The following is a 27,503-nucleotide window of genomic DNA, read 5'->3' on the forward strand; positions in this document are numbered from 1 at the left end:
GAACACCGTCACACACTCTCAGTGTTGACTCTGCTCCATTCATTTCACTCTCCTCTGACTGAAAGGCAGACGGAGCTCTAGCGGTCAGACTCGCCACCACCAGCTCTGCATCCTCCGTCCTTGGAGTCAAACAGTCGGGCCGTGGGTGCTCCGACGTTACTTTTTTCCTCCACATTTGGGTGTTTTTGCAGCTTGTGCTGGCGTGTGCGGCTTCGAGCATGCAAAGCAAGCGCAGTTACCGAAACAAGGAATCGGGGGCAACATGGACAAATCGGCAACTTATACTTTACAAATGCACTTTATATTTATTCATCTTTAGTCTGGAACTGAAGAGGAGCGTAACGGGTGAGCATAAAAAATCTCTTGCTTGATTTAATTCATGTAAAGTCGAGAAAAAGCAGGAGTAACCATATTGTGCATGCATTTGTTTTGGTAAAGACTTCCACGCGGAAAATACATTAAAAGCTTCGCATTGTGGCTTTAGTGCTTTGGTATGCCACGAACCAAAAAGGCCAAGCAGTGAGTGGAACCAGATGTGGAGAAAAACTGGGGGAGGAGGAAAGAGGCTACAGGCTTAGTGTCTGTATAGTGATTCTTATTTATGCGTAAAGTTAATCAGAAAACACAAAGAAAGGCACCTTTTTGAGAGGCCTGTTTGATCTATTTTGGTAACGGATGGGAATCTTTAGACTGCTTTGTAAAATTGACGTGGAGAGACGCTTCATTTGGCACCCTGCGGGCAGATGTGACCTTTGCATCCTGTTACAGGCTGCAATTAACACATTCAGTCCGGCCCTACATAGCTGTTAGGTCTGCACATCACCTAAAAATCCACATATTCTCCAAAGATTAGAAAAGAGGTAGATAACATCATTGTTTGCTTTTAAACGCCTGGCTTTAAATCAGATTTGCTTAATTTCTCTCCCAATTTCATGCTTGTCATCTAAAAGTTTGTCAGACTTACTAGGCTTAACCTGTCAGTGACTATTTTGCTTCATTTTGTATGAATGATTAAATACTGTGTACAAGCAGCTACCACAAAGAAATTCAATAAGTTAGGCAATGCATTCTGACCAATCTTCGTTTAATATTTTCCATGTGATTAAAATGGTCTTTAGAAAGATGCTGAGTTGTCTTGTCATTGCTTCTTATGCTGTTTAACACTTTGAAGTTTGAGGATGTCAGTCTGCACACAAATCCATGACAAAATGTGAAATAGGCCTGAAAAAGCCTTTTGTGTGTGCGTTTGTGTTTTTCTTTTCCCTTTGAATTTGTGATCAATATAGTTCAATATGCAGTATATTTTGTGTTGAGGAACACAAAAGAACTTCAGAACATGAGTCAGTATATTAAAGGTCGTGGTTAGTTCATGAACTGGATTATGCCATATAAATATCTTTTTTTGTTAGTTTTGAACGGATTTGCACCTCTCTGCCATTGTTAAGGTTTTTTAGACCAAATGGATGAGTTGTGAAAAGATTATGATACTTTACTGATTTTAAAAGATGACATGCTGCCTCCTGATGTCCTGCTTTGTGAGTGATTTTGCAATTCATAGCCACCGGATTTACCCCTAAAATATCTTTGGTCTAAAATAGGCCAGCATTTTGTAATTAGTTTTAACTCTTTCATTGGATGTTGTTTGATTTTTAGTAGATGCTCATGGAAAACAAATGATGGGCTTAAAAGGGATTAAGATATGTTTGGGGTTTATTTTGTGTTTTTTTGTTCTTTTATATAAGTGGCAGAAAATAGCATGGCATGCCATTTCAGAATAAGTTTCACATCCATTTTCGGTATTAATGTAGCATCCTCCAGCGCTAAGCTCTCACACCAAGCTTCCATTAAATTTATTTTAAAAATGTTTTAAAAAAGTATCACAGTTAACAGCAGAAATAGAGCCGGCTTGTTTCTCACTTGATTTAACAGCTAAACCTACACTGTGATAAACTGTTATCGCCATTATAAGTGTGGGAGTGATGGAAAGTTTCAATGGTGTGCACTTATTCTCACTCTGGTTTCTAAATTTGATCTGCACTTTCCCAGAGGTTCCAGTTCGCTCTGTTTCAGAGTGTGGCTGCAAAATGCAAATAGACTCTTTTCTCCAAACCCCTTCTCCTCAGATGAGGTAAAAGCCCATCCACAGTCAGGGTTGCTTCAGACGCCAGACCACCATAAAACGCCAATGAAGCAAAAGCAGCCAGCTGGAATTTCCTGTCTGTTTGTTGGTTGCCATTTTATCACACTGACCAGTTAAAGATCTGCTTTTTTGTTTTATCTCGTACATCTGTCAAAATAAGGTTATATGGGGAAAAGACTTTGACTCATACAGTGATTTAGATCTTAGAGATAACTTTAAAAATACAAATGACAGGGAAATGAACAATCCACCTGGTTTTAATTGTCAGGCAGAAACAATGATTCACATTCAAAATAGTGTAATGTTGAGAAATTTGTTGAACAATGTTTTGAGCCAAGACTTGCTACTGACTTGTTGCCCGTATCTCTAAGTATTATTCTTCAATCTGTTCCAACAGATGACTACATTCAAGAATCTGAGGTTCTGGGAATATCTGCCTTTCCTGGCATTTGTTGCTAGTTGTTCTTGGCCATGTGTTTGAGCCTGTGTCTTCAGTAGGAAACCGTTTTCGGCTTTGAAAAAGGGGGTGACAGGGCAAAGAAAAGGATGAGATCACAGCAGGAGAGCTGTTGTGGCTTAGCTTTCACAGGGCTCAATGGCTTAAAGTTAATCTGCAATTCTGCACTCTCTCTGATTGCCCGGGAGTTTTTCTCACATCAAACATTCAGTCGTGTCGCCTCCAGACTGGAACTAAAACTGCGAGTCTGCTTCTTGATGTCTGGAACTTCAGCTTCAGGTTGTCTAATGGTTCAAAAGCTTATGAGAGGAGAGTCTCATCCTGTCACTGTATTAATGTTAAGCATGTATTCACACACTGAAATTCATTCAGTGCGGTGTAATCCAGATGTTGACTGGCACGGTACTGTGCGAAACTCTTCCCATGGGCACTCTTCAGCTTAAAGCACTTAATTATTATTATTATTGTTATTATTATTATTATATAACTCCTATTGTTAAAGACTCAGAATAGCATCAAAGTGATTTACTTCAGTTTATCCCTCAGCCTGTTAACAAGTCAGCACTGTGTAACTTTAGCTACTCAAGTGTTCACACAACTTTTTATTTACAATGAGACATGTAACTAAATCCTGAAAAAGACTGGAGCATAACCTCTTTGAGGCACACATCACTCTGTAATTGCAAAGCAGGAATGATTTACCGTTTAGAGCTGAGAACAAGTCAATGATAGAACATTTTATATGAGCTGGAAAGAATTCTTAGTGAGTCATTTTTAAGCAAAAATCCCTGCATTTTACTGGTTTTACTCCAGAAATGTCTCTATTTGGTAGTTTTCTAACTTCTAGGCAAAGCAGCACAGTTAAAAAAAACTTAACTTAACTTAATTAAATAAGTTAGAAGCTGCTAATTATAAAATTAAATGCTTTGGTTTGTGGCTGAAGGAAATACTGAAGAGACAGAAGACACTGGTCACAGAAAAGTTAGAAGTATATTTACGTTTGCCAGGCAGTGCAATAATAGTGAGTAGAAATACAGACACATGGAAAGATAGTTTTGCCTCAGAAGCATTCAGAATGGTTTTTTTTACTTGGATGATGAAGTATAAGCTCCCACTTGCTTTTACCCTGAAAAGAATTAAAAGCAAATGGCTTTTGTGCCCCATTCAGGCAAATTACTCCCTCTGATCTAATTCTTCTCATGATTAGAAAAGTGAGCTCGTAGCAAATAAGCCTATTGTCTTGCTGTTGCTGTATGAGTGGTTGCTATAACTTAAGAGCAGGTTGGCCTCATATCTGATTACATTGTACTTCAAACTGAACTGCTCTGCCACTGAGCTTTGGCCATTTTTTGCAATCAGAACGTATATTGCTTCTGAGAAACACAGCCACAGAGGCTGAGAGCCTGTAGAAGGGCGTGTTGACTCCTTCAGATTATAGGGATGTGTTTTTTATGGCACTCATTATGAGTCCTCATTGTTTCTCCATCCATAAAATCAGAACGGGAGGTTTGTAGTGTTTTAGCTGAGCAATGGTTTGTCTAAGGCATCTATATAGAAAGAAAAATCTGAACCCTTGACCCCTTGACAGTGAATTAGTGATGACTTTTGACTTGAACTATTCTGAGTTGTCCCATTAAAGGATTATTTTTCGGATAGTCCCTGTAATTGATTTGAGTTCAGTAAACTCTGAGAATCAATAGATGAATGGATTCATTATTACTGGTAGGACATGGTATCCCGACACCTTTCTTTGACACTTCATGTTGCCATTACCACAGTGCCCAGGGATTTTTCCATTTCTTACCCTTCTTCCTGGTCTCTTTCAGAAGCCTGCTGAGTAGGAATGCTGAGGGTCTCGCTTTCGTCCCTCAATCGTTAAACCCAAAACCACAGAGAACATATTTCTGTTTATTTTGGAAATATTTGTTCTGAAATACTTTTAATTTTAGGTCAGTTTTATGCTTCTGACTTGCCTGTTTTTGTCTGTTTTTTGCCTTCACTACTACACACAGCAGTGCCTTGACTGTCAAGACTGAAAAGAAAAGAAAAGAAAAGAAAAGAAAAGAAAAGGCAGACTTAAAATAAACCACAAATATTTTCTGAAACAGGGTGCTGGGTTTTGTTACAGAAAATCCTTGTCATTGAAGCTTGCATCCAACCACACAGGATGTGTTCTTTTTTTAATAGCTTTAGTTTTATGGTAATGTTTTATTTTACTTGGGGTAATGGTAATATGTGAATACTGTAAGGCTCTGTGCAGCAACACCAGTCTGCAGGCATCGCAGCTTCTCAGAGAATCATTATAAAAGGGCTATAATACCAATATAGACATCAGACTGCAGAGTTGAGAAATCTGCAGAGCAAAAACAGCTACCCTTTTCACACCTGAGGAAAATGAATTTGGTAAAAGTAATCAAAACTTGTTATCACTCACTTGAGTCAAGTCACTTTACAGTTATCTAATGATAAAGAAACCCTTTATATTTATCTAACCCCAAACTTCTGTTCCCTTTGCAAAATAGATACCCCCACCTTTAGTGAACAATATGAGAACTCCATGTTAAAGCGTGGGAATGGGGTAAATTCTTGAAACCTGAAGGATGGAGAAATGATTCAACCTCTATCACTAGCCTTGAATTAAAGACATTTACAGCCATTTTTTAACAGTTTATTGCAGGTCATTTTTGCAAGTCCCCCCTTCCTAGGACTCTAATATAACTTTTATGAAGGATTTTAGGGTCACTTTAGGATTATTAGCAGATTAATTCCACTGCAGTGTGTCACACTGGGACATCGGAGTCCACAACTTGCACTAGTTCTACACTGCAGTGAATCCATTATTGAAGATATTGATCCTGCCTCTGACCTCTGCTGCTCCAGCAGTTGCTAACAAGATATTGTTTTTATCAAAAGCTAGATTGAGTGCTAATTTTGTTTCTATCTCTCTCTTTGCACAGCACCTGCCAAGTCTGATGATTTTGCTTTCTACCTTGAGGGCGAGGGCAAGTGCCTGGGGGTGCAGGATCGCTCCCTTGCTCTGTCAGCCGCTTGTGAGGAACCCAACCAGCGCTGGAAATGGGTGACTCGAAGGCGGCTGTTCAATTTGGGCTCCTCCTTGTGCCTGGGTGTGATCGCTAATAACGGCAGCTTGAAGTTGGATAAATTTCCTTTAGGAGTATACACCTGTGATCGCGAACCCCCCAAAGTACGCTGGAGCTGGAACTGTGGCCAAGTGCTGGACAACTTCAACAGCTATTTTCCATCGGATCTACCCTGGAATCTGACAGTAGTCCATTCCAAATGGACTCTACACGCTGGGCTGCAAGATCTGTGCTCCAAAACAAATCAGGGTAGGTGTAATTGTTATCAAATCAGTTATCTAATTGGTAGATAGTCTTTATCTGTGTTTGTGCCAATACATCTGTCACTCTGAAATAACTTTGTTTTTAAAACGAGCATTCCGATAAGCAAAAATTAAAATAGAATTAATGAAAGATTAAAAAACAATTGAAAACACACACGAGCCCGTTCTTTTGCATTAATTAGTCATATAATGTTTTCTGATTTTAATAAAAGCCACAAATAGTTAATTAATTTAACACACCTATACTAATTAAACCCTTTTTTTCTAGTTGGTTGAGCCTCTTTTGCCTAAATGACCTAAAGCAAATGATTCCAGTAGCTCAGTCCTGTGAAATAATCAGGAGGAATTCTAAATCATTCATCCTTCAGCTCAACTTAAGAATGCCTGGTGGGAACTGTTCTCCTCAGGTTATTCTACTGTATTTTGTATTGGATTGTGTGCTGAGGAGCTCCCTCCAAAAGACAGTTTCTTTGTGTTTTTCTGAGTATTTTTTGGTGTTATTCTGATTTTTAGGGTAATTATCCTCCTGCATTACACAACTTCTCCTGAGCTTCGGCAGTCTCCAGAAATGTTGTTAAAATGCTATGAAAATAATAAAACCCTTGGTGAAAATCAAAAATTCTTAATTGTAAGTCTTCTTATATCTGATATGTTCATTTCAGTGTTTTTAAAGTAGCTCTAATATTCATGTTATAAGCCAATGCATGCCGTATATTTACTCCAAACTGCAGTAAGCTGTTAATGTTCAAATAATTTATTCCTTTTGCACAATAACAATAAAATGGTTTATTATCTAATAAGATTGTTCAAAGGCAGCTTAGATGAAGATTTAGTTTGGGGGTTCAAAAATGTTGAAGACTGAGTGATATTTTAGGAATCCAGCATGATTAAGAGACACACTGAGAAAAACATACTCACATTAAAGAGTGTGTTTATGATGTGTCTGTGCCAAGAATGCTGTATTATGTTGGTATTTGCCATTTTCTGTGTTAGTATTAGTCTACTTTGATTTCTGGAAATGAAGAGTATAAATTGAAGAGGAATGCACAGTTGGCACCCTTCTGCACGGCTGCGTCATAGCATGACATAAGCTGTGGATGAATTAAATGTTGCAAAGGCGCATTCTTTCCTACGGCCTTTGCAAAATCCCATAAAATGTTACAAAGGGCTGCAACTGCAACAGGCAGCACTTTGAGAAACCCTTAAAATCACAAGTTCGCTTCTTTTTGCTCTCGCATAGAGATGAATATATATTTCAAAATCATGTAAGCTTCACAAAAATACAATATGAAATCAGAGATATTATCCTTTAAAAATGTAGATTGGATTGAATGTTTGTAATTATAGACTCACCTGTATGACTACATAACATCAAGGTCAGTGTATGATCACACTGAGTGAGGTCATCATTCTCTGCGTGTTTTCTGCGTCTGTGTGGCAGATAGACTTACTGCTGTGGATGCCACAGCTGTATCAGATCAAATGGATTTTAAAACATGTTGCTTTTAGGGAATGCTAGAGGACTGGCTGCCAGCCGGAAATCCAAGGAAAAACATTGTGTGTTGTGTGTGTAAACTCCGGTAAACACACACAAGTTGTTCTTGACCTAAAGTATATTTGTATTTCGTATATTTAGTTTTCTATCTAGATTAAATCTGACCGTTGTGGTTGGTACCCAAGCCCCATTTCCTCTTTAAGTTCCATTCTTACCACTATCAAATGTCACAGTTGTTCTTTGACAAAATTTTACAGCTAGAGTCGGTCAGCCATATAAATCTGTAGTTAACATGCTGTGCTCAGCTGCAGTTAACACAAAAAAGAAAAGTCGCCCTTTTATATTTTTCTCCCCTTTTCTTTTTTTGTGGCACGCAAACTGGGAGGATTGACATTTTTAACTTTCAAGCGGCAATCTTTACAACTTCCTTTGTGAAGTCTGCTTGCGCATGGAGAGGAATGCCTCTGATATTAGTCAGCCGAGCATCGGCTCCTCTGCAGCCAAAGAGCCAGTCAATGCTAAAGGCAGAGAAGAAAGTCAGGGAGGGAGCTTCAGAAATCTTTCCTCTCTCTCATTTAACATGTCTGCCTCACTTTCCATTGGCTTGACTTGTTTTGGTAACACCGCAGATCCAGCCTCTCCCTCTCACACTCCCTCGCTTTCACCCTGTTTTTCACACTGTACTATACTTGTGGAATGTGGAGACTAAAATGGCGAGTTTAGGATGAAAAAACAAAAGTAGAAATCAGACATAATTTCTTGTTAATGTATAATTTAAGATTTTGCTTTGGAATATAATTAGTTGGGGCTAATTGTTTCTAATATCATAGGAATTTCTGCACTCTTTTTGCTTGAGTTCATGATAAAAGACACTTGGCTTTCTGGAAACCCCGCCTGTTTACTCTTCCTTCCGCTGACCACTATTTGACTTTACTGTCTTGACTGTAAGCTCATCCTCTGTTTTTTACCCTGAGTTTGATTATAAAAGCTGCTGAGAAAACATATAAAGTATTTGAGTTCAGAAAAGTTCACAAGCATAGCTCCAGAAGAAAACAAACACAGACTTTCTCTGCTGCTCCGTGCAGCCTTTTAAAGTCTCTCTTGTGTTTACTCTGCAGAGATCTATACAATTCAGGGGAACTCTAATGGTCGCCCCTGCTACCTGCCCTTCCTTTATGATGGCCAGTGGTTCCACACTTGTACCAGCACTGGCCGTGAAGATGGCCATCTTTGGTGTGCCACCACCTATGACTATGGCAAAGACGAGCTTTGGGGATTCTGTCCTGTCAAGAGTAAGTTATAGTTTTATATGTTGATGTTACAAGATACTGTAGTCTTACATATATATTTCTCAGTCCTCAACATTAAAGTGATTCTTTCACTCTCCTCTAATTTTTTTGTTAATTTCTTTGCCCTGTCAGGTAATGGCTGTGAAACTTTCTGGGATACTGACCCGGTCACAGACAGCTGTTACCAGTTTAACTTCCAGGCAACCCTATCATGGAGTGAGGCTCGGATCAGTTGCCAGCAGCAGGGGGCAGACCTGCTAAGCATCACCAAGCTGCATGAGCAGACCTACATTAATGGTAATGTGCAGAGGTTCACTGCTGTTTGAAATATGCTTTATTCTTGGTTCTTTAACGGAAGTTATATAAAGTGAAACCCTATTTTTACAGTTCTATGCCATTACATTTTTATGCTGTTATTCACAACATAACAATTGATCACAGTGGAAAAGTAAAATCTATTAGAATTTGGGTTTTCTGGGAGATTCTGGGTGTTCCTTGCACTTCTGTTAGATGTGCTTTCACTTTCTCAACTCCACAATCACTGACTATAAAAACCTTACAGTTCTGGTGACATAATATTTTAGCAAAAAGTCTACTACATTGACAGGTATTTATATTTCTGACTGTGGGCAGATATTATTAACAGTATATTGTCACATTCATTCAAGATGGTCACAAATTTTATTTATATATTTACAACAAAAACTCACAAATGTGCAAATTTGGATGTTCTCCTCATTTGTTCGTGTATTCTCTCTGGGTACGCCAGCATCCTCCCACAGCTCAAAGAAGTGCACATCAGGGTAACCGGTGACCTTAAATGTGTCATACTGTAGCTGTGAATGTGAATGGTTGTTTATCTTTCGATGTTAGCCCTGTGATAGATTGGCCACTTGTCCAGGGTGTACCCCATTTTTCGCCCTGGGACAGCTAGGATTGGTTCCAACCCAACTGAGATCTTTTACTGGATAAGTTGATGGGTGGATGGATGGATGGATGGACAAAAACAGGCTTTGCTTTGTGTAGTGACCATAGAAATAAAAGCAATATGCAGATGTGCCTGGTGTGATCCCACTGGACTCAGTACCTCAGGCATTGGCTGTGTAACATATTGGCAAACAGAATATTTGGTTTGCAGATTCACTCTGCCAACAGGAGTATTGAATTTTGGGGGTGATGTGACTGTCCTGCCAATATTAGGCCACACTTGGAGTGTTGTTACATAACTATTGTGTAATCTGCCTGGTGCAGTGGTGATTGTTGAAGTCACAGCTAATCTGACAGAGTTGAGTAACTTTTTACTTTCACATAGCAAAACCATTTTTATTTATCTTTTTACTTATTTTAAGAAGATGTTGTTGCTGTTTTAGGTTTACTCACTGGTTACAGTGCTGCTTTGTGGATTGGCCTCAATGACCTGGACATCAGTGGAGGCTGGCAGTGGGCCGACTCCTCACCACTCAAGTATCTCAACTGGGAGCAAGGTTGGCCTGTAAAAACAATTCAAGCTTTTCTGTCTTTTTAAAGCTTGAAGTGTCTGTGATCTTTCTTTTTTTGAATGTTTATTTCCTGCAGATGGCTGAGAAAAAAATGCATGCTTGTTTTTAGTTCAGTTCTCAGTTCAAATACCTGCTTGGCAGCTCTCTGGTGCAACCACAGTATTCGAGCCTGTTGAGCCTGAGAGTATTTTGGGATTGACACCCTGGAAATCAGTGATTTTCTGAAGAGTTTGTCTCTCTTACTCATCTTCAGAACAGCCAAATCACGCTGAAGAGAAGAACTGTGCTGTAATAAGAACTGAGTCATCAGGTCGTTGGCAAAACCGCGATTGTTCAGTTGCTCTTCCGTATGTCTGCAAGAAAAGACCCAACGCCACCCTTGACCCCTTCACCACTGGTTAGTTTTTTTATGTTTCTTAATGCAAACAGTAATACCACACTGAAAAAGTCCAACTTTGATGGGTTTTATCTCTCTGGTTACACAGATTCATGGGCAGATGATGAGAAATATGAGTGTGATGTGGGCTGGCAGGCCTTCCAGGCTGGTTGCTATAAGCTTACTTCAGAGAAAACTGACTGGAATACAGCTCAGAAAACGTGCCAGAAAATGGAGGCCAACCTTGTTAGCATCCACACTCTACCTGAGCTGGAGTTCATCATACGTGACCTGAAGAAAGGTGTGTTTCTTAGTAGGTTTTTTTGTTTTTTGTTTTTTTATAGTACTCTACTATTCCCTCTCAAAGTCAGAAATGAATGAAAGTTAATGTTTTTCTTGATGTTACCACACTTTTGTTCATCAAATGTTTCTGAAATAGGTTTCAGCTTTAACTGGACATCTATGTAATGCAGATTCCCAATGCCTCTGCAGCAGACTTCCTACAAATAACCAAGTTGAGGGAATAAAACCATAGTTTTCAGGCATAATGTAGACACAGGATTTTTGCCCAATAATGAGAGTTTACATAACTGATGTTAAAGCCCAGTAGATTCACAAAAAAATCCTCAAAATTTAACAGAAATATCTGAAATTTTATGTGTTGTTTTAAACACAGGGGAGAGAACATGCCGGTATTTTAGCAGTGATTATGGTGTGAATTTTAAAAGAGAATTTCATTTCAAAAGCTTGATTATTTACTCTAATATACCATGATAAAAATAAAGTAAATAGATGGAAAACAAATACTGTTTTACAATATCACAGCTGTGAATCCAGTGAATCCTTAAAAAGTACTATATGATGAAAAACCTTAAAATTCTGCTTATAATGCAATTATATATTAATATCATTGGATATAATAATTTAATCAGCAAAACTCATCAGTTTGGAGACAAATTTAGAGAGGCAAGGCTGAGATGGTTTGGACATGTGCAGAGGAGTCGATATGTTGAGCAGAGGATGCTGAATAATGTTGCACACAGGAGGAAAAGACGAAGACAGCAAAGAAGGTTCATGAGTGCAGTGAAGGAGGACATCCAAAGGGTTGGTGTAACAGAACAGTGCTAGGAATAGTGTGAGTTGGAGGCAGATCCCTGTGGTGACCCCTAATGGGAGCAGCGAAAAGAAGATCAAGTTAGTGTTTTTTGTTTTACTGCCATGTGCTGAAAACTTTTAAGTTTGGAGCTATTAAAAAGAAAGCAGTTGAAGCCTTTATGAAACAGTCATGCTGCTGCAGAACAGTAATCCTCTTTTAAGACATTCTGCACATCATAAATCTACATCACAGTTTTGAACGTTAACAAATGTGGCAGAGGTGATACAGCATACACTGCTGAAACCAGTACTGTTAGATTTCATTGCTTGAAAAGTTCTAAAATTGTCCTTAACTTGATTTTAAAAAGATTGCAGCAACCCTCTATATGCCTCCAATCTTCATGATTAAATAAAGAGGAAACCAGACAGTTCTCTCCTTCCTTCTCACATTCTTTCCTGAGCTTAAAAACAGCACGCAAAGTGTGGAATCATATTTTTAGTCATGAAACGGCTCCAATGAATTACCAGACCTAATGGAAAATGTCACAGTTGGAACTTAAGCCTATTTCTTTTGTCCATAATCATCTTTTTAACCCAACTGTCTGTTTTTTGTTTTAGACACTGAGCAATTGTGGATAGGGCTCCATGACACTGACATGCAAATGGACTTCCAATGGACTGATCACACTCCTGTTATCTTCACCTACTGGCATCCCTTTGAACCCAATAACTTCCGCAACACCCAGGAAGATTGCGTCTCCATGTGGGGACCTGTGAGTGATCCCTTCTGCACCCTCACATTAACCAGGGGGCCATAAGAATGCCACAGTAACAGACCCTGACTATCAGCCAGACTCCGTTTGTATATATTTACCAGCTGTGTTCTCGCTTTCTGTTTGTGTCTTGCCAATGATGTGCAGGAGGGCCGCTGGGATGACAGCCCTTGTAATCTGACCCTGCCCTCCATCTGCAAGAAACCAGGAACAAAGAGTGATGGGAAGCCACAGCACCAACAGTGTAAAAAGGTATAACTCCTTTCTTCTCTCTATACTTCATTTTCTCCTTGACATTTGCTGTTTATGCTTTAGATTACTGGTAATTGTTTCATTCCTACTATAGACACAGACTTTTTTCTTTCTATATTTCCCTCTTTTACCATAAATAATGTATTCAGAGCTATTCAGCATAGAATTCTAGCTGCTGACAGGATAATTATTATTCTGAATATTTCACCCATTCCTTCACCTTTGGCCTCTTTTCCATGTGCTCCCCTCCATCTCTCACTCTTCAACTCCATTCCACTGCCCCCAGACTGTGACTGGAATATAAATCATAATTTAACTTGGAAAGTAACAAGGTGCACCACAGAGACTGAGCCCTGCGCACATACACTATTCTCTTGGACAAAAAAAACTCTAAATAAATTCAAATAATTATGTTTCTTTGTTTCAACATGTGTGTACAGCACATACAAAAAAAAAGATGTGGCAGTGTCTTTTCATTGTACCCAGAGAACTGAGCTGCATCTGTCCCTGATTATACAGCTCATAATTCTCTCCACACAAGACTTTACACCACTCGTACCTGACCATCGCTGGAAACATTCACTGTCCAAGTACTACATTTACGGGCCATTTGATTAATGTTTCACACAGGGGATCACTGTAGCGAGAAAAGAAATTATAGCTCATATCTGTGCATCTTTATGCCCTTCAGCAGTGTTTTCAGCAATATATTTTTCCTAAGTACTGATTTATGATGTAAATGATCTCAAGTTGAGGGTCGTGTTGCTTCTCAGCTGTTACATTCAGCAAAGCCCTGCATATGGACGGACCATTTGTTTGGTGTAATGAATCCTGGCCTCCCTGTCCCTGGGGACCGAGGCATCATGGGTGGTAATGTGACAGGGGTCATTTGGCATGGCCTGTGCTGCAGGGTCTTGCAGCAGTGCGGTTTGTCTCGAGCAGATGAGCTCACTTCACGCAACATGTGAAACAACAATGACAGAAAGCCCACTGACTGCTTCAGCAATATTGCACTGCTTGATCCTGAAGCCATTTACCCCATCTAGTGCTGGGCTCATTTTTCAAAAAATGTAATGGATACTGCTGTACTGTCATTTCACCTACTCACTGAAGCAGTAACTTGCTGTGATAGCTGTTGTTTTTCAGCTTTTTTGGCTTCTAGTTGTACTATTTTAATTATCTGGATAATTCACTTGCTTCAAGACGATGACTTTAATAACTTAAAGAAGTCCAGTCACCTTGTTTTCCACCTCCTAAGACTACAATGACCTGTTTGACTGAGAACCCACACAGACACTTGCTTCATGTGTAAATAATCAGGGAGGAAATACATCAGATTTGATGCCACAGGCAGGATGGACAATACAACTGGAACTGCTTATGGTCCTTCAACCAGGCTGTGTTGAAAGGAGGTCTAAAATAATTGAAAACTGAACTTGGTGTTTCCCCACTTCCCCACATGTCCCTCCTGCACTCAAAAAAATCTGTTGTTAGATGAACACAATTTAATCATGGCACCTTTTTCCACGTGATTTAACCAAGTACAATAACCGATTTTTGACCATGTCAAACCAACACATTTGGCATTTGGTGGTTTAGTGTAATCACATTATGTTGGATCAACGTAGTATACTTGCATTGACTTGAAGTGATTTATTTAAATATGTAGAGTGAAATTTGTTTTAATTCATTCTACACAGGTTAAAAACTTTAGGAAAATGCGATGAAATCTTGTTGTTTGAACAACTACTATGTTAATCAAGGCAATTACTGCTAGTCGTGCTTAATGAACCAATATGGGTCTGAGACAAACAACCATTTGCACATTCATTGGTAATTTAGAATCACCAATTAACCCAACTCTAATTCCACACTGCAAACCAGCCAGATTGTGGATTTGAACCCAGGCCCTTCTTACTGTGAGGCAACACCACTAACCATCACGCCACCAAGCTGTCAATCCAGGCTTACCAAGACTAGGAAAGTTATGATTACAAGGCTTGATGATGAATTTTCTGTACGTTTTTGTCCTTGACAGGTTAAACCACAATAAATAGCGATAACATACACGTGGTGTGGGTGTAGTTGTCTGCCTCTTAAAACTCCAGCGATTTTCCTGCAGTTTGACATCTAATGTGATCTTGTGAATTTCATGAGTCCAGGCAACTAACCACTCTTACTAGATTGTATCATGTCATCTCAAGAAGAACAAATTAAGTTGCTGAATTTCATGCAGATGCTACATGATTTAATTATGTTCACCATAGAAACATGAAATTATTTAGATCAAATTACAAGTTTGAATCTTGTACATGTAACAACCACCCGATTTCATTTTTGTGTGTGTGTATGGAATTACAGCAAACAGCAAAATGGAAAGGTGTCTTTAAAATGTGATGCCAAACACTTTTCCATGTCACATAGCTCCCTCAGGCCTGTGAGATGGACTTGAGAACCGACCTCTGATGGCCAAGTGTGTCTGAGCTTACATTTGATCTGGATTGTTTCAGCTTCGTACATTCAACTTACTATTTATCAGATATAGTTAGCTAACTGTCTCAACAATAGTGCTTACTATTTCAATCATCTGTGTCTTTCACCTTTAGAGAGCCACTGTTCCTCATACTAATATACTCAAACTAACAGATTCACCTGCAAGCCATACTTTAGCAAGCTAAAAATATTACCCCTCTCCAAAGCTTCCCTCAGCTGCTTTAAAAAAGCTTCGGCTTGTTTTTCAGCTGTCAAGCCCACATCATTATTGTTTTAACTTACTTTCACTGCTACCATAGTTCTGTTTTCTAGAAAGAAAAATGCTCTGAAAAGCAACTTCATGCTAGCTTCTCAGTATAAAAGAGATACATTAAGGAACTTGTTGATGAAATGAAGGGAAGGCAAGTTATAGTTGTTGTTGGGGTTTTTTTTTCTTTGCTACATATGTGCTTTCTTACAGCTTCAAAGGGACTTATCCCAATGTGGTCCATTGTTTGTGTCCATGTTTTGTGTGAGTAAGTGTACTGGGAATAGTGTACTTCCATCTACAGAACATCAGCATACCATTTGTTGTCAAATGATGGATGGCATATGGGTGATTGTTTATGCTTCTATATAATTTACATATAAAAACACTGCAGACTAGCAGAAATAAATCATTTATGTAGCGTTTTGGAAATTCAACATCAGTCAGCACGGGTTGTTTAATGTTTTGAATGTAACACAAGCAAAGGGTGGTTAGCAAAGGGTTTTGGGGAGGTGTGAGTTTCAGGAAATAATGCTTCTCAAGCAGCTGAAATCTTTGGGGTTTCTGCCTAGATGGCAAATGTGGTTGTGCAAAAGGCCTAGGGTTGGGTTTATTCACACAGTGCTGTATATAACCTGTCTCTCTCTATCGTTCTCATGCAAAATCTCACCCCTTCTACATGTTGGCTGCACTCTGTGTCTGTACACGTCCACAGCTACAGTACATGAGGTGGCAGGAGGGACTGAGTCCAGGGAAAGTTTTTTTTTCATTCTGCAAATGGAAAATTATCAGCTTTCTGTTTTTACATGCACTAATTTGTGTTTTGTGAAAAATATCATTCAAATGCTTTGCATCGAAACATACTATATGCTGTATTTTTCCTACAAAAAAGTACAGCGTGGTGGGTCTTGCATGATTTTACATAGTTCGTCTAACTCTTTCTGGTGAAACACAATGAATTTAAACTGCATAACTCAGTGGTCATGATTCTGAGAGAAAACATTTTCCAAAAATAAGTATGATTGTCTCCGTGTGTGCTTTGATGGACTTTGACGTTCAGACTTTAAACTAGAAAATTTGAAGCGTTGCCCAACTTTTGTAGATGCTTGCTTTCTTTGACTGGTATATTTATTTTGTAAGTCTTTGTTTGGTTTGGTTTTATAAGTCTCCACATCCTGTTAAATTCCTCTCCTTTCTTCTTAGGGCTGGAAGTGGCACAGTCCTGCTTGTTACTGGGTGGGAGAAGAAATGCTCACCTTTGATGGAGCCAGAAAGTTCTGCGAGGACCAAGGAGCCACACTTATTACTATCACTAACAGGTAAATACTGCACTGACAGGGAAGCGATTTTACCCTGCACTGATTAAAAGTCAGTCCTAGCTCCCTAAAACACCCCGTCGCTTTTAAAGGTTTGAGCAAGCCTTCGCCAGCAGCCTGGTGTTCGGGCGCTCTGGAGATTCCTTTTGGATTGGTCTCCGTAACAAGGGAAATCACGGTGCTTTCCAGTGGATTACCAATGATGAAGTGTCCTACACCCACTGGAATCGAGACCAGCCAGGTGGGTCCCTGATATTGTACTGCTGGTAACTGTACTGTTGTTACAACAATTGCGGAGCAACTTTAAATCAGTTATTATTGATATACTGTAAACCACTGACGATTTTAAACAATCTTCAAAAAAAATCCTTTAGCCACATACATCCAGTGAACAAGTTTTTGCCAGTAAATAAGATCTGAGTTTTTCTTTGGTCTATCTGATAATATACAAGTAAATATAATATAATGGAATCCACCTGCTAGCTGGGGGTCTTTCTGCGGGGAGTTTCCATGGATGTTTTTTGTACTTGCTTGGGTTATCTCCAAGTGCTCCGGCTTCCTCCAACAGTCCAAAGACATGCATGCAAGGTCAATTGGTTATTCTACAGTGACTGTACGTGTGACCGTTAGCATGAAAGGTTGTCTGTCTCTCTGTGATAGCATTGCTACAGACTGTCCAGGATGTGCTTGCCTTTGATAGTTGGGATAGGGCTGTACCCCCCCCCCCCCCCCCCCCCCTCCAAAAAAAACCCCTGAATTGGATAAGCAGAAGAGAATGGATGGATGGATGGATCAGACACTGAATATTTTCATTATCACTTAACTACTTACCTTAGCCAATTAGTTTAAGGATTTAACTGATTAATTAACTCAGCTTTATTTTTTTCATATATTTGCTATATTATTTTTAAATTATTATATTTGGGGGGGGGTCTTGTTTTGTTATAATAATAAGAATAAAATACAGCTGTGTTCAGAAATTTACATACACTCCTCACAGTCATGAATTTTATGACAATTTGGGCCTTTTTATGTTTGTTTTTTTTTTACAATTCTTTTTCCAGGTGATTGTACAGCACACATCTCTAATGACTTTGAAAAAACAAGAATTGGTTGTACAGTTTGGTTTTATTTTTATTTGCATCCAATTCTTGTTTTTTAAGGTAATTAAAGACGTATGCTGTGCAATTATTCCACCCTGGAAAAATAACAGTGCAAAGAAAGGAAAAGCCCAAAATTTCCATGCCATTCATGCTATTGATGAGTACGAATTTATAAACTTCTGACATCAACTGTATCGCCTGAGTGTCTATTAATTGTTCTTATTCCTGTTGCTGTGAGGAGTTTTTGTATGGAGAATTACCTGTTTGATTAACTACAATTAACAGAAAAGAGAAAACAAATTGAAAAGAGGAACATGCTAAAGTTTCTTGTTTTCTTTTTTGTTGCTGGCTGCATTATGCTTACATAATAGCAGGTCATTTACAATAGCCCCAAAATAAAAGTAGGTTAGTGAAGTCTCTTAATCAAAATGAATTCTGTTTCAGAGCCAATTTGTGATTTAACGTGCAAAGAAGAAAATAGATTGGCCCCAGGTGTTTTATTCTTTTGCCAAAATACAGATTTAGAACAACATTTAGAGGCATTTACTTCTTAAGCAGTCTTGATTAACAGACAATCTGCGTGTCTTGGAAAATAATCAGCAGCAGTTGCAATTAGCCTGAAGGGTGCTTTTGTGCTACTTTTAATTTAATGTTTTAAAATTGGACTACTTCTTGGGAAACTTTTAACGAGTGTTTAGTCAATTAACAACCATCAGAGCAGCAGAGAAGGAAATTCTATCAGTAAAATATTGACCATTGTGGAGTTTAGATCTACAATGAAAACAATTTCTAAATCAAACAGATGTGCACTTGTCACTAATGGATGTAAAGATGTAAACTGTCTGAACTTTACTCAGTTTAAAACAGATGCTTGTGCTCTTTGAAGCGTTCTCTGCACTTTTCCTTTGCACAGTATATGCCTGCACCATAGTTCTGCCTGACATTTCTTCCTGATTAAAAGAGAGCTTGAAATTTCTATGTGCAGCATTCTATCATTTCCCATCAGCAAATATGTCATCCTTATGGATGAACCATAAGGGAGGTGAGTAATAGAGCAACAAGTTATTTTAATGTGTGTTGTCTGTACTGAGAAAGGTTAAATACAAGATTCAACAGCCATAATTGCCCAATGAGTAATGCATAATCACATTTTCCCCTTTAGATCATTTCCACACATCTCCACAGTGCAGCCTCTTTTCCTCTCCACTCACCTACGTATCGCCCCTGTATCTATTTCAGCCAACATTAGTAGCGGCTGTGTTTCTATGGCGACGGACACAGAACCAGGTCTGTGGGATGTGAGGGAGTGTGCATCATCAAAGGCCAAATTCATCTGCCGTCAGAACCAGAACACATCTGTGAGCCCCGAGCTCCCCGTCCCTCAGCCCACCCCGAGCCTCAGCGGGTCCTGTCCCAGCGGCTGGAAGAGCAACAGCAACCTACGCTACTGTTACAAGGTTCATCCCAGAAGTCAAAATTAAAGTTTTATTAGAAAAGACAAGAAAAGAAAAGAAAAGAAAAGAATTATACTTCTTTTATAACAAAGTGGTGTGGTGCTCATACTTGTGCAGGTATGGAGTTAGTTATATATGGTGCCAGATGGCATCTGTGGGTGGCATCTGCCAATGACTGGTGAATTTCTTGCAGCAGACCCTCCCATTGGTTCCAAATTGGGTTGCACAATTTTGTGTTGCCATGCTGGCACCAGGTTTTTTGGGGGGGTTTTTTTGCACTTCAGTAGAAATAAATGAATTTTTACTTATGGAAATTTTAATCTGCCACTTGTAACAGAAATAATTTGTTCAGCAATCAACAAGATTTGAAGAAGAGAATTAATTAAACTGAATGACATCTTCATCATCTCTGTTCAGGTGTTTCATTTCTCCCAGCTGGAGCAGAAGTTAACTTGGATGCGGGCTCATAATTTCTGCAGGAAACACGGAGCCAACCTGCTGAGTATCAGTGGCCCTGAGGAGGAGCAGTTTGTTCTGCAGATCCTCCATGAGGCTTTTGGGTGTGTGTGGATTGTTGTTTAGATGATATGCCACAGTGACGATGGTATGGATAGTGGTGGTGAGGATGATGGCGATGATGTGTCCCCACAGGGAGTCAGAGGAACATGAGCAGCACTGGTTCTGGATTGGACTGAATCGCAGGAACCCCATGGACAATGGAAGCTGGAAGTGGAGTGATGGACTAGCTGTGAGTAACAAGCAGCCTACATGTGGAGTGATGAAAAATACTTCAAATGCAATCTGTTTAATCCTTGCTTGTGTCTCAGTTAACATACCAGAACTTTGGTCGGTACTACTACAACATACGGCAGTGTGCTGCGGCAGACTTGGGTAGTATGACTTGGCTGGCCATGCACTGTGATTCTGAGTTAGACTGGATTTGCAAGATCCCTAGAGGTAAAACAGCCGTGGATTTTAAGCACAAATCATGTGTTGGATCAATACATATTGTCAAAACATATACTTGTTGGTCATCACAACTTTTTTCTTGTATTTTAGGTAGTGTTGAGAAGGTACCAGAAATCACTGAAGGTCCGTATTATTTTAATAGCTTTCTTTTTATCACCTTTGTTTTTATTTTAAAACCTTCCTTTTACATGTCAACGTTGTTTTTTTAATTTCCTGGCTTCATTCAGGCACCAGTTCACCTGAATGGATTGGCTTCCGGGAGGCTGAGTATAAGTTTTTTGACCACCGTAGCACCTGGGACCAAGCCAAGAGGATTTGCTCCTGGTTTGATTCCTCATTGGCCTCGGTTCACTCAGCAGAGGAGCAGACGTTCCTGGCCAACACTTTACGCAAGGTACAGTGCTCGTCATCATTTACAGGAACTAATTTAATCCAAAAAATGAAATTAATTGCCATTGTCTTGGCAAGCAAGTAAAGTCCAGCTTCATCATTACAGCATATAATCATTACACTATATATAACTACAGTTAATTATATAATTATACATTTATAGTGATACTGTGGTATAAATCTGTAGTACTCTTTTTCTATAAACAGACCTCTTATGCCTAGACACACTTTTTCATAGTTTGTGTCTCACCTTCAGATGTCAAAGGTGGAAGGTGACCTCTGGTGGCTGGGACTTCACACCTATGAAAATGACGGCCGCTTCCGATGGTCTGATCACTCGGTGTTAAATTATGTGGCCTGGGCCCTTGGCAGGCCGCTCCCAATCAGCCGAGATCGGAAATGCATCTGCATGTCAGCCAACAAAGGTAAGAGCAGCTGGAAAGAGATATAGTGAGAAGCTCATTTAAATCCAGAGTATTTCCATTAGCATGTCTTTCTCAAACTCAAACAGAGGACTGGGCTGATCAAAAGTGCCACTCTGACCTGCCTTACATCTGTAAGAGAGTGAATGTCACAGGGACCACTCCTCCAACTCCACCATCCCCTCATCCACCATCAGGGTGTCGTGATGGATGGTCTTCCTTTCAGCATAAGGTAGAGCTAAAAGTGTAACAGCATAACGCATTATGGTCATTTGTACGAAGGATGACTCAAATAAATTTTGCATGCAGCCCGTAAAGTACAAGAACTACAATAACAACAGATCACATGCTGTATTTCAGGCATCCTTATGCAACCTGACTACAGTAAAACAGCGATATTGTCTGCTTGTGTAGTGTTTCAGAGTATTTGATCAGTCAAACCGAGTAACATGGTCCGCAGCCAGGCTAAACTGTGAGAGTCAGGGAGGTGTCCTGGCAGTGATATCCAATCATTTGCAGCAAGGTAATTAAAGGAGAATACAAATGGCATACAGTCAAAACCTGGGGGTGGAGGAGGTGTGTCATCAGACTGTCGTGCAACTTATTCTCTTCCTCACAGCTTTTGTCACCACTTTGCTGAAGAACGCCAGCACTGAACTTTGGGTGGGTCTGACTTCAGACTCTAAAGCAAATTTCAAATGGGCCAAAGCTGGCCTGCTCAGCTACACAAATTGGGCACCTGGCGAGCCTCTCGACAACAGCGGACCACACCAGAACAAGACGCCGGTACTCACAGCACTTTTTATGTCATGGCTTTGTCATCAGTCTGTTCCTCTTCTAAATATTTCACTGTCACCCTTCAGGGAAACTGTGTGGTGATGTATCATGAAAACTGGCAGAAGAAAACAGGCATGTGGGCTTCTCGAGCCTGTGAGATGGAAAGTCATGGCTTCATCTGTCAAAGACAACAAGGTCTGATAATCACTTATTACCATAACAGTGTAATTAAGAAGTGCTATAATAAGAATTACATATGTTAGTTAACCATCATATCTGACTTCAGACCAAGGTCTCCCTCCGGCTCCGGCCCTCATTCCTGCCTCCCTGTCTAAGCCTGTGGAGCTGGGGGGAGTGACGTACCGAGTAGTGAAAAAAAGCCTGGATTGGACTGGTGCTCTGCACCTCTGTGAATCTTTGAATGGGACTCTTGCCAGGGTGAAGGATCCGTTCCAGCAAGGTTACCTCACACTGCTTATAAACGGCTTGCGCCAGCCAGCCTGGACTGGGCTTTACAACTATGGAGTAAGTCTATTATTATTAAAAATACAAATATCAGTTGAAAAGCTTTTTATCAGTGTGAGAGAAACTGCAGTGAAATAATTTTTATTTTCTGGTTCAGGGAAGGAGCTTTACCTGGCTGAATAATGAAGATGTCATATATTCAAACTGGAATGATGGAGAGCCTAGTCTGATGGCTGGATGTGGTCACATGACCACCACAGGGCAATGGACTGTGACTCCCTGTGATTCGAGACTGGATGCTGCTATCTGTCAAATGAGTGGTATGTGTGTATCAACAACCAAATATAGCATTGCATTAAAAGGAATGCTAATAACAAGTTAGTAGGACTGAATATTCTCTGACAACATTTTGACTTACATTCAAATGTTTTGTTTTTGCCAGATGAGCCTGTGATTCATCAGTGGATCTACCCTGGCATGTGCCCCCAGTCTCTGGGAGAGTGGGCTTGGGTCCCTTTCAGAAACCACTGTTACGCCTTCAATTTGCAGCTGCTTAGACTGCAGGATGATGCACATAGATCCTGCAAAAAAAGTATGGAAGCATCTCAGAAACCACACGTCTCCACTAACTTTATTGTACAGCTTGTACAGCTTATAACACAAAATTGAAAACCAATTAAATACAAAAGCCCTGTCCTTGTGCACGGCTAACATAATTGACAAAATACATCAATAATACTAAATTTAGCAATGTTGTCATTCAGCCTGGGGCAGAACTGTTCTGTCTCCCTAGTAATCAATTCTGTTTGGTTCCATCTCTGTTTCTTTCTTTTTGTCTCTTCTAGTCGGAGCAGAACTTCTCTCTATCATGGATGAGACAGAGAATGGATTTGTATGGGAGCACATCCAGAGTTATGCAGAACAGGCACATGGAGCTTGGCTGGGTGTCAGCGTGAAAGGTCCAACATTATTGCCTCAGCCTGTCTCTTCTATGTCGCTCTATAGCAGCAGATTTAAAATCCATGCTGACAGACTTGAAACTACTTATGGAAGGGAAATGCTTGCAGTTTATCTTTTGTGATTCCGTTTATTTAGTATAATTATTGAATGCAAGCAAGGTGCCTTATTCCAGAAAAGTTCATTTAATATCTTATTATTAGTCAGAGTAATTTGATCATTTAAATGAAGTGCTATAAAACATGTTTGGTGAGATAATGAGAAGATAAAATTTTTAAGCAGAGTGTGTTTTTCTTTTATGCAAAACTAAAGACAGAGTCCTTGAAAACTGCCATCTGAATATGTTTATGCTCATGCTCCTACCACAGGTAGAGGTCTAGTGTGGACCGAGGGCACAGAGATGCTGTATACCAACTGGGAGGGACATGATGTCGCTTCTTCTGTGCTCTCCATCAACTCCTGCTTCTGGATCCAGAGCAACACTGGTCGATGGAAGCCGGGCTCCTGTAGAAATCGCACACACGGAGTCATCTGCAAACGGCCTCGCAGTAAGCACAAAGAAGTTAATTGAACTGTCATGTTAAGCAGCAATTGCCAGTCATTATTATGTTTCTTAGTAAACTGCTAAGGGAAATGCCTAAATGATGATGCAGATTCTTAAATACTAGCACACTACTGACTGTTCAATATTCCATCCACAGGTGCTGAAATCTTAACTTCAGACGGTAAGTTTTGTTCACAACTGCTAAGTTATTCAGCTCATTTGAAGTCAGAATTGTGTGCACTTATCCAGATTTCCATCTCTGCTTCTCAATCTCTACCCAGTAGATAGTCACCGCCTGCCCACGCTGATTGTTGTTATGGTAGCGGGCCTGGTGCTTGTGGTGCTGATTGTTGGCGTGATCTACTTCTACCGCCACCGAACTGTTGGATCGCGGGGCTCTTATGAAGGGGCCCGCTACAGCCGCACCAACTCCAACAGTGCAGAACAGGCCGAGAAGAATATCTTGGTGTCTGACATGGAGTTGAATGAGCAGCCAGAGTAGCCCGAGCCACCCTGGACTTACGGACCAACCCGGGACTGAACCTGACCTGACACAGTAGAGGCTGATTTCAAAGTGCTGAATACACATTGTGGCATGTATCTGTTTTTTGCTGCCACTTTTGAAACCAAAAAAACGAGAAAAAAACAAAACAATAAAAGATTTTTAAAGTGTTGAAAGGCTGTGTGGAGCGCAGCAGATGTTTATTTTTTAAATTGAAACCCTGTCTTCAAAATCCCGTTTTGCCAAAATCTAACAGTTTAAGTGATTTTTCCCTTCACAAATCAGATACCTCCATCTGCACAGCTCTTTCCTAAAAAGAATTCAAGAAGGCCATAATGGATCAGATGGGAATAATTTGTCCCAGCTGGAAATATTCACCATAAAACCAGTTTTATGCAAAAACTCTTTGCTGCCTTCCCTGGTGCCAAAGTCAGTTTTTTTTCACATTGTATATTTTCTTCCTATCTTGATTGACAAAAGAAAATTTCACAGCTACGGATCAGTTTCAACAATATTTTTCTGTCATCTGAATATCTGCAGTCTTGTTCGGGATCAAAGTCATTTTTCTGATTTGCTTTTTGTTTTTTTTCTTTCATTTTTTTGCCACGTCAGTATTAACCTGAACTTGAACTTGTTTTTTGTTGGTTCTTGTGTACATGTGTCTTTCCCACTGACTTTTCAGTATCTGTGCAGCTGCAGAGAAGTGTAACTCATAATGCATGTGTGGTTTTGTGAGCCTGCCTCCCTCCTCTTTCCTGATGTGACACGTCGGCACCAGCTGTCAGGCGAGCAGAGGAGGAGGAAGAAGTCTAAATGTGAATGTGTGGAAGGTGACAGGGACCAGGGACCTCAAACCGTCTGAGGGCATACACTATAATTGTGCACATAAGTAGAAGTTTGTATTGAAAGCTGGTCTTTAAATAGACTGCATTGTCTTTTTGTTGGTATAGCAGGTCTGAAGGTTGTCATCAAATGATCAGACTTTGAGCTTCCATGACTTTATGATATACATTTCCGCACTTTCTTCCATTGTCTTGATCTGATTCGGTCTTACTTGTTGCCACTTGCCTTTAGTCATTCTCCTTAAGGCTCAGTAACTGCTCCCAGCTTGTTTGTTTTGGCTTCTCATGCTGCCATCTGGAGCTGATTCAGCATTTTTAAGGGCAGTAGTTTCTTTGTATGCAAAGCAGTTGTAATTTGATATTTTCCTGATTAATCATTTTAATGACCCTTTATTCACTTTTCCCATTCTATGTTATATCTGTCTGTCTCTTCTCTTTTTGTCTTTTTAATGATGCCGGTTTGACTTACATAAAACCCTTAAAAGACATTTGGAAGCATACCCCCCTTTTATGGGATGCTGGCCACTTAAACTTCGAATTCTCCTGCAACAGAAAACATCGCTCATGTGAATGACACAGTTGCAAATATGAGAGCCAAAAAAAATGTCTAAAAACCAAATTCAGTCTGGGGTTTTTTCACGTTGTTTTAAGATTTCACATTTGCCTCATCAAATATTTTCCTTGCCTTTTGAGTGCATTTCTGTCTTCCTGTTTAGAGGAATGCTTTGGAGCCATTTCAGTCTGAGGCTTTAGGTGTTTCACTGAAGCTGTTATGGAAAAAAAAAAAAGAAGAAAAAATCACAGCCCTTTTTGCTCTGTGAGTCGGACTAAGATTGAGGGGGAAGGGAGAAGGATAGGGAGTAAGTAGAAGTGTGTGTTTTAGTGTGTGCGCAGTCTCCAGCTGTGGAATGTTGAGTCGGCAAGAAGAGCTCAGTGGCACGTCTGGAACCAATCAGCGAAGGAGGGCTTTGGGACATGAAGGTCAGAAAAAAAACAGAAAAAAAAAATAAGTAAAGAAAAGGGGAAAAGGAGGAGGAGTGTAAGGAGGAGCTAGAGATGAAGGTAGAGAAAAAGGAATGTTAAAGGTGCAGGGATTTAGTCTGGGCTTACTCTGTCCTCTGCTGGTGGATTGCTGTAAAGGTTTGCCTTTATGCGCAGTAGATGTGAACCCACTGAGGTGATGATGTAAAAGTGAGATAAGCATTGGTGTGATCCCCAGTGTCTGTGATGCAGGTTGGCTCATGTCCCTGTGAAGATACCTGAAGCACCTGATAATTTGTAAGTTTTTGTGTCATTTTTATATGAAATGAATAAAAGTCTATGTTCTCAAAACTTTTGTTTTCACGTGAATTATCATTAATTCCAAAACAAACTCTTTTGTGACTGTGGGAACCGGTTATCTGTCAAGGCCAAGTGCTGACTTAGTCCCACTCTTTTGCAGCGAACAGGGAGGTGGATTCAACCATCAATGTGGAAAATGCGGGCTGCAGTGTTGATGTTTTTCACAAGAGGGCACACCTCGCCTGCTGTATGAGACCTCTGCTGCTGAATGTTGTTATCTGACTCCCACACTTGTCTGTAACTGGTTATTGTGTGTTTCTGACACAACTACTTCTTACACTTTCCTCATTCTTTTAATAGATCAGCTGTTCTGTGCGACTTAGGTGTTTATGTCTGATATGCTGCTGCTACTGCTGGGAATTACTACATTCAATTTAATTGCATCTAGTCCAATTAGAGATTGAAAATTATTCTGGAAAAACCAGACCACTTTATTAGGAACACCTGTTCAATTTCTTGTTAAGTCATTAGCCAATAGCACGATTCAGTTACTCAACTCAGTGCATTTAAGCACATAAGCATAATAAAGGCAATCTGCTGAAGTTCAGTCTCAGCATCAGATTGAAAACAAAGGTGATTGATGTGAGTTTAATGATGCCAGAGGAAAATGGCCATACTGTTTATAGCTGATAGGAAGGCAACAGTTACTCAAAATAACCTCGTTTACACCTAAACTATGCAGAAGAGCATCTCTGAATGCACAGTAAGTGGAACCTTGAAGCAGATGAGCAGCAACAGCAGAAGACTACAACCGGTGCCACTTCTGTCACAGGAAACTAAGGCTACATTTGACACAGGCTCACAAAAATTCGACAATAGAAGATAGGTCAGAGTTTGGGAATAGTGTAAGCATGTCATCACCCTGCCTTGTATGAGCTGTTCAGGCTCTGCTGGTGGTTGTTTAATGGTACAGTGAATGTTTTCTTGGCACACTTTATGGT

General features: G+C 39.9%; 1 protein-coding gene across 2 annotated transcripts; it reads left to right on the plus strand.

The window, feature by feature from the left end:
• On the plus strand, positions 1-26,553 carry mrc2 (mannose receptor, C-type 2). Of its 2 annotated transcripts, none has more exons than XM_063472275.1 (29): positions 1-345; positions 5,555-5,947; positions 8,575-8,748; positions 8,878-9,042; positions 10,116-10,229; positions 10,498-10,641; positions 10,730-10,921; positions 12,334-12,488; positions 12,636-12,740; positions 16,684-16,799; positions 16,889-17,037; positions 19,139-19,356; positions 19,771-19,913; positions 20,005-20,101; positions 20,181-20,310; positions 20,413-20,445; positions 20,550-20,716; positions 20,969-21,137; positions 21,224-21,366; positions 21,549-21,657; positions 21,754-21,920; positions 21,998-22,106; positions 22,198-22,436; positions 22,534-22,696; positions 22,819-22,968; positions 23,222-23,335; positions 23,702-23,881; positions 24,035-24,058; positions 24,159-26,553. In XM_063472275.1, the coding sequence occupies exons 1-29, from the start codon at positions 219-221 to the stop codon at positions 24,377-24,379; spliced, it is 4,410 nt and encodes a 1,469-aa protein (XP_063328345.1). In that variant the 5' UTR covers positions 1-218; the 3' UTR covers positions 24,380-26,553. The 2 variants fall into 2 exon arrangements, with proteins under 2 accessions (XP_063328345.1, XP_063328346.1); XM_063472276.1 differs by having other exon boundaries at positions 2-345; positions 24,162-26,553.
• Positions 26,554-27,503: the final 950 nt, after the last annotated feature.

Source organism: Pelmatolapia mariae, linkage group LG4, assembly GCF_036321145.2.
Source record: "Pelmatolapia mariae isolate MD_Pm_ZW linkage group LG4, Pm_UMD_F_2, whole genome shotgun sequence".
NCBI classification, from domain to species: Eukaryota; Metazoa; Chordata; class Actinopteri; order Cichliformes; family Cichlidae; genus Pelmatolapia; species Pelmatolapia mariae.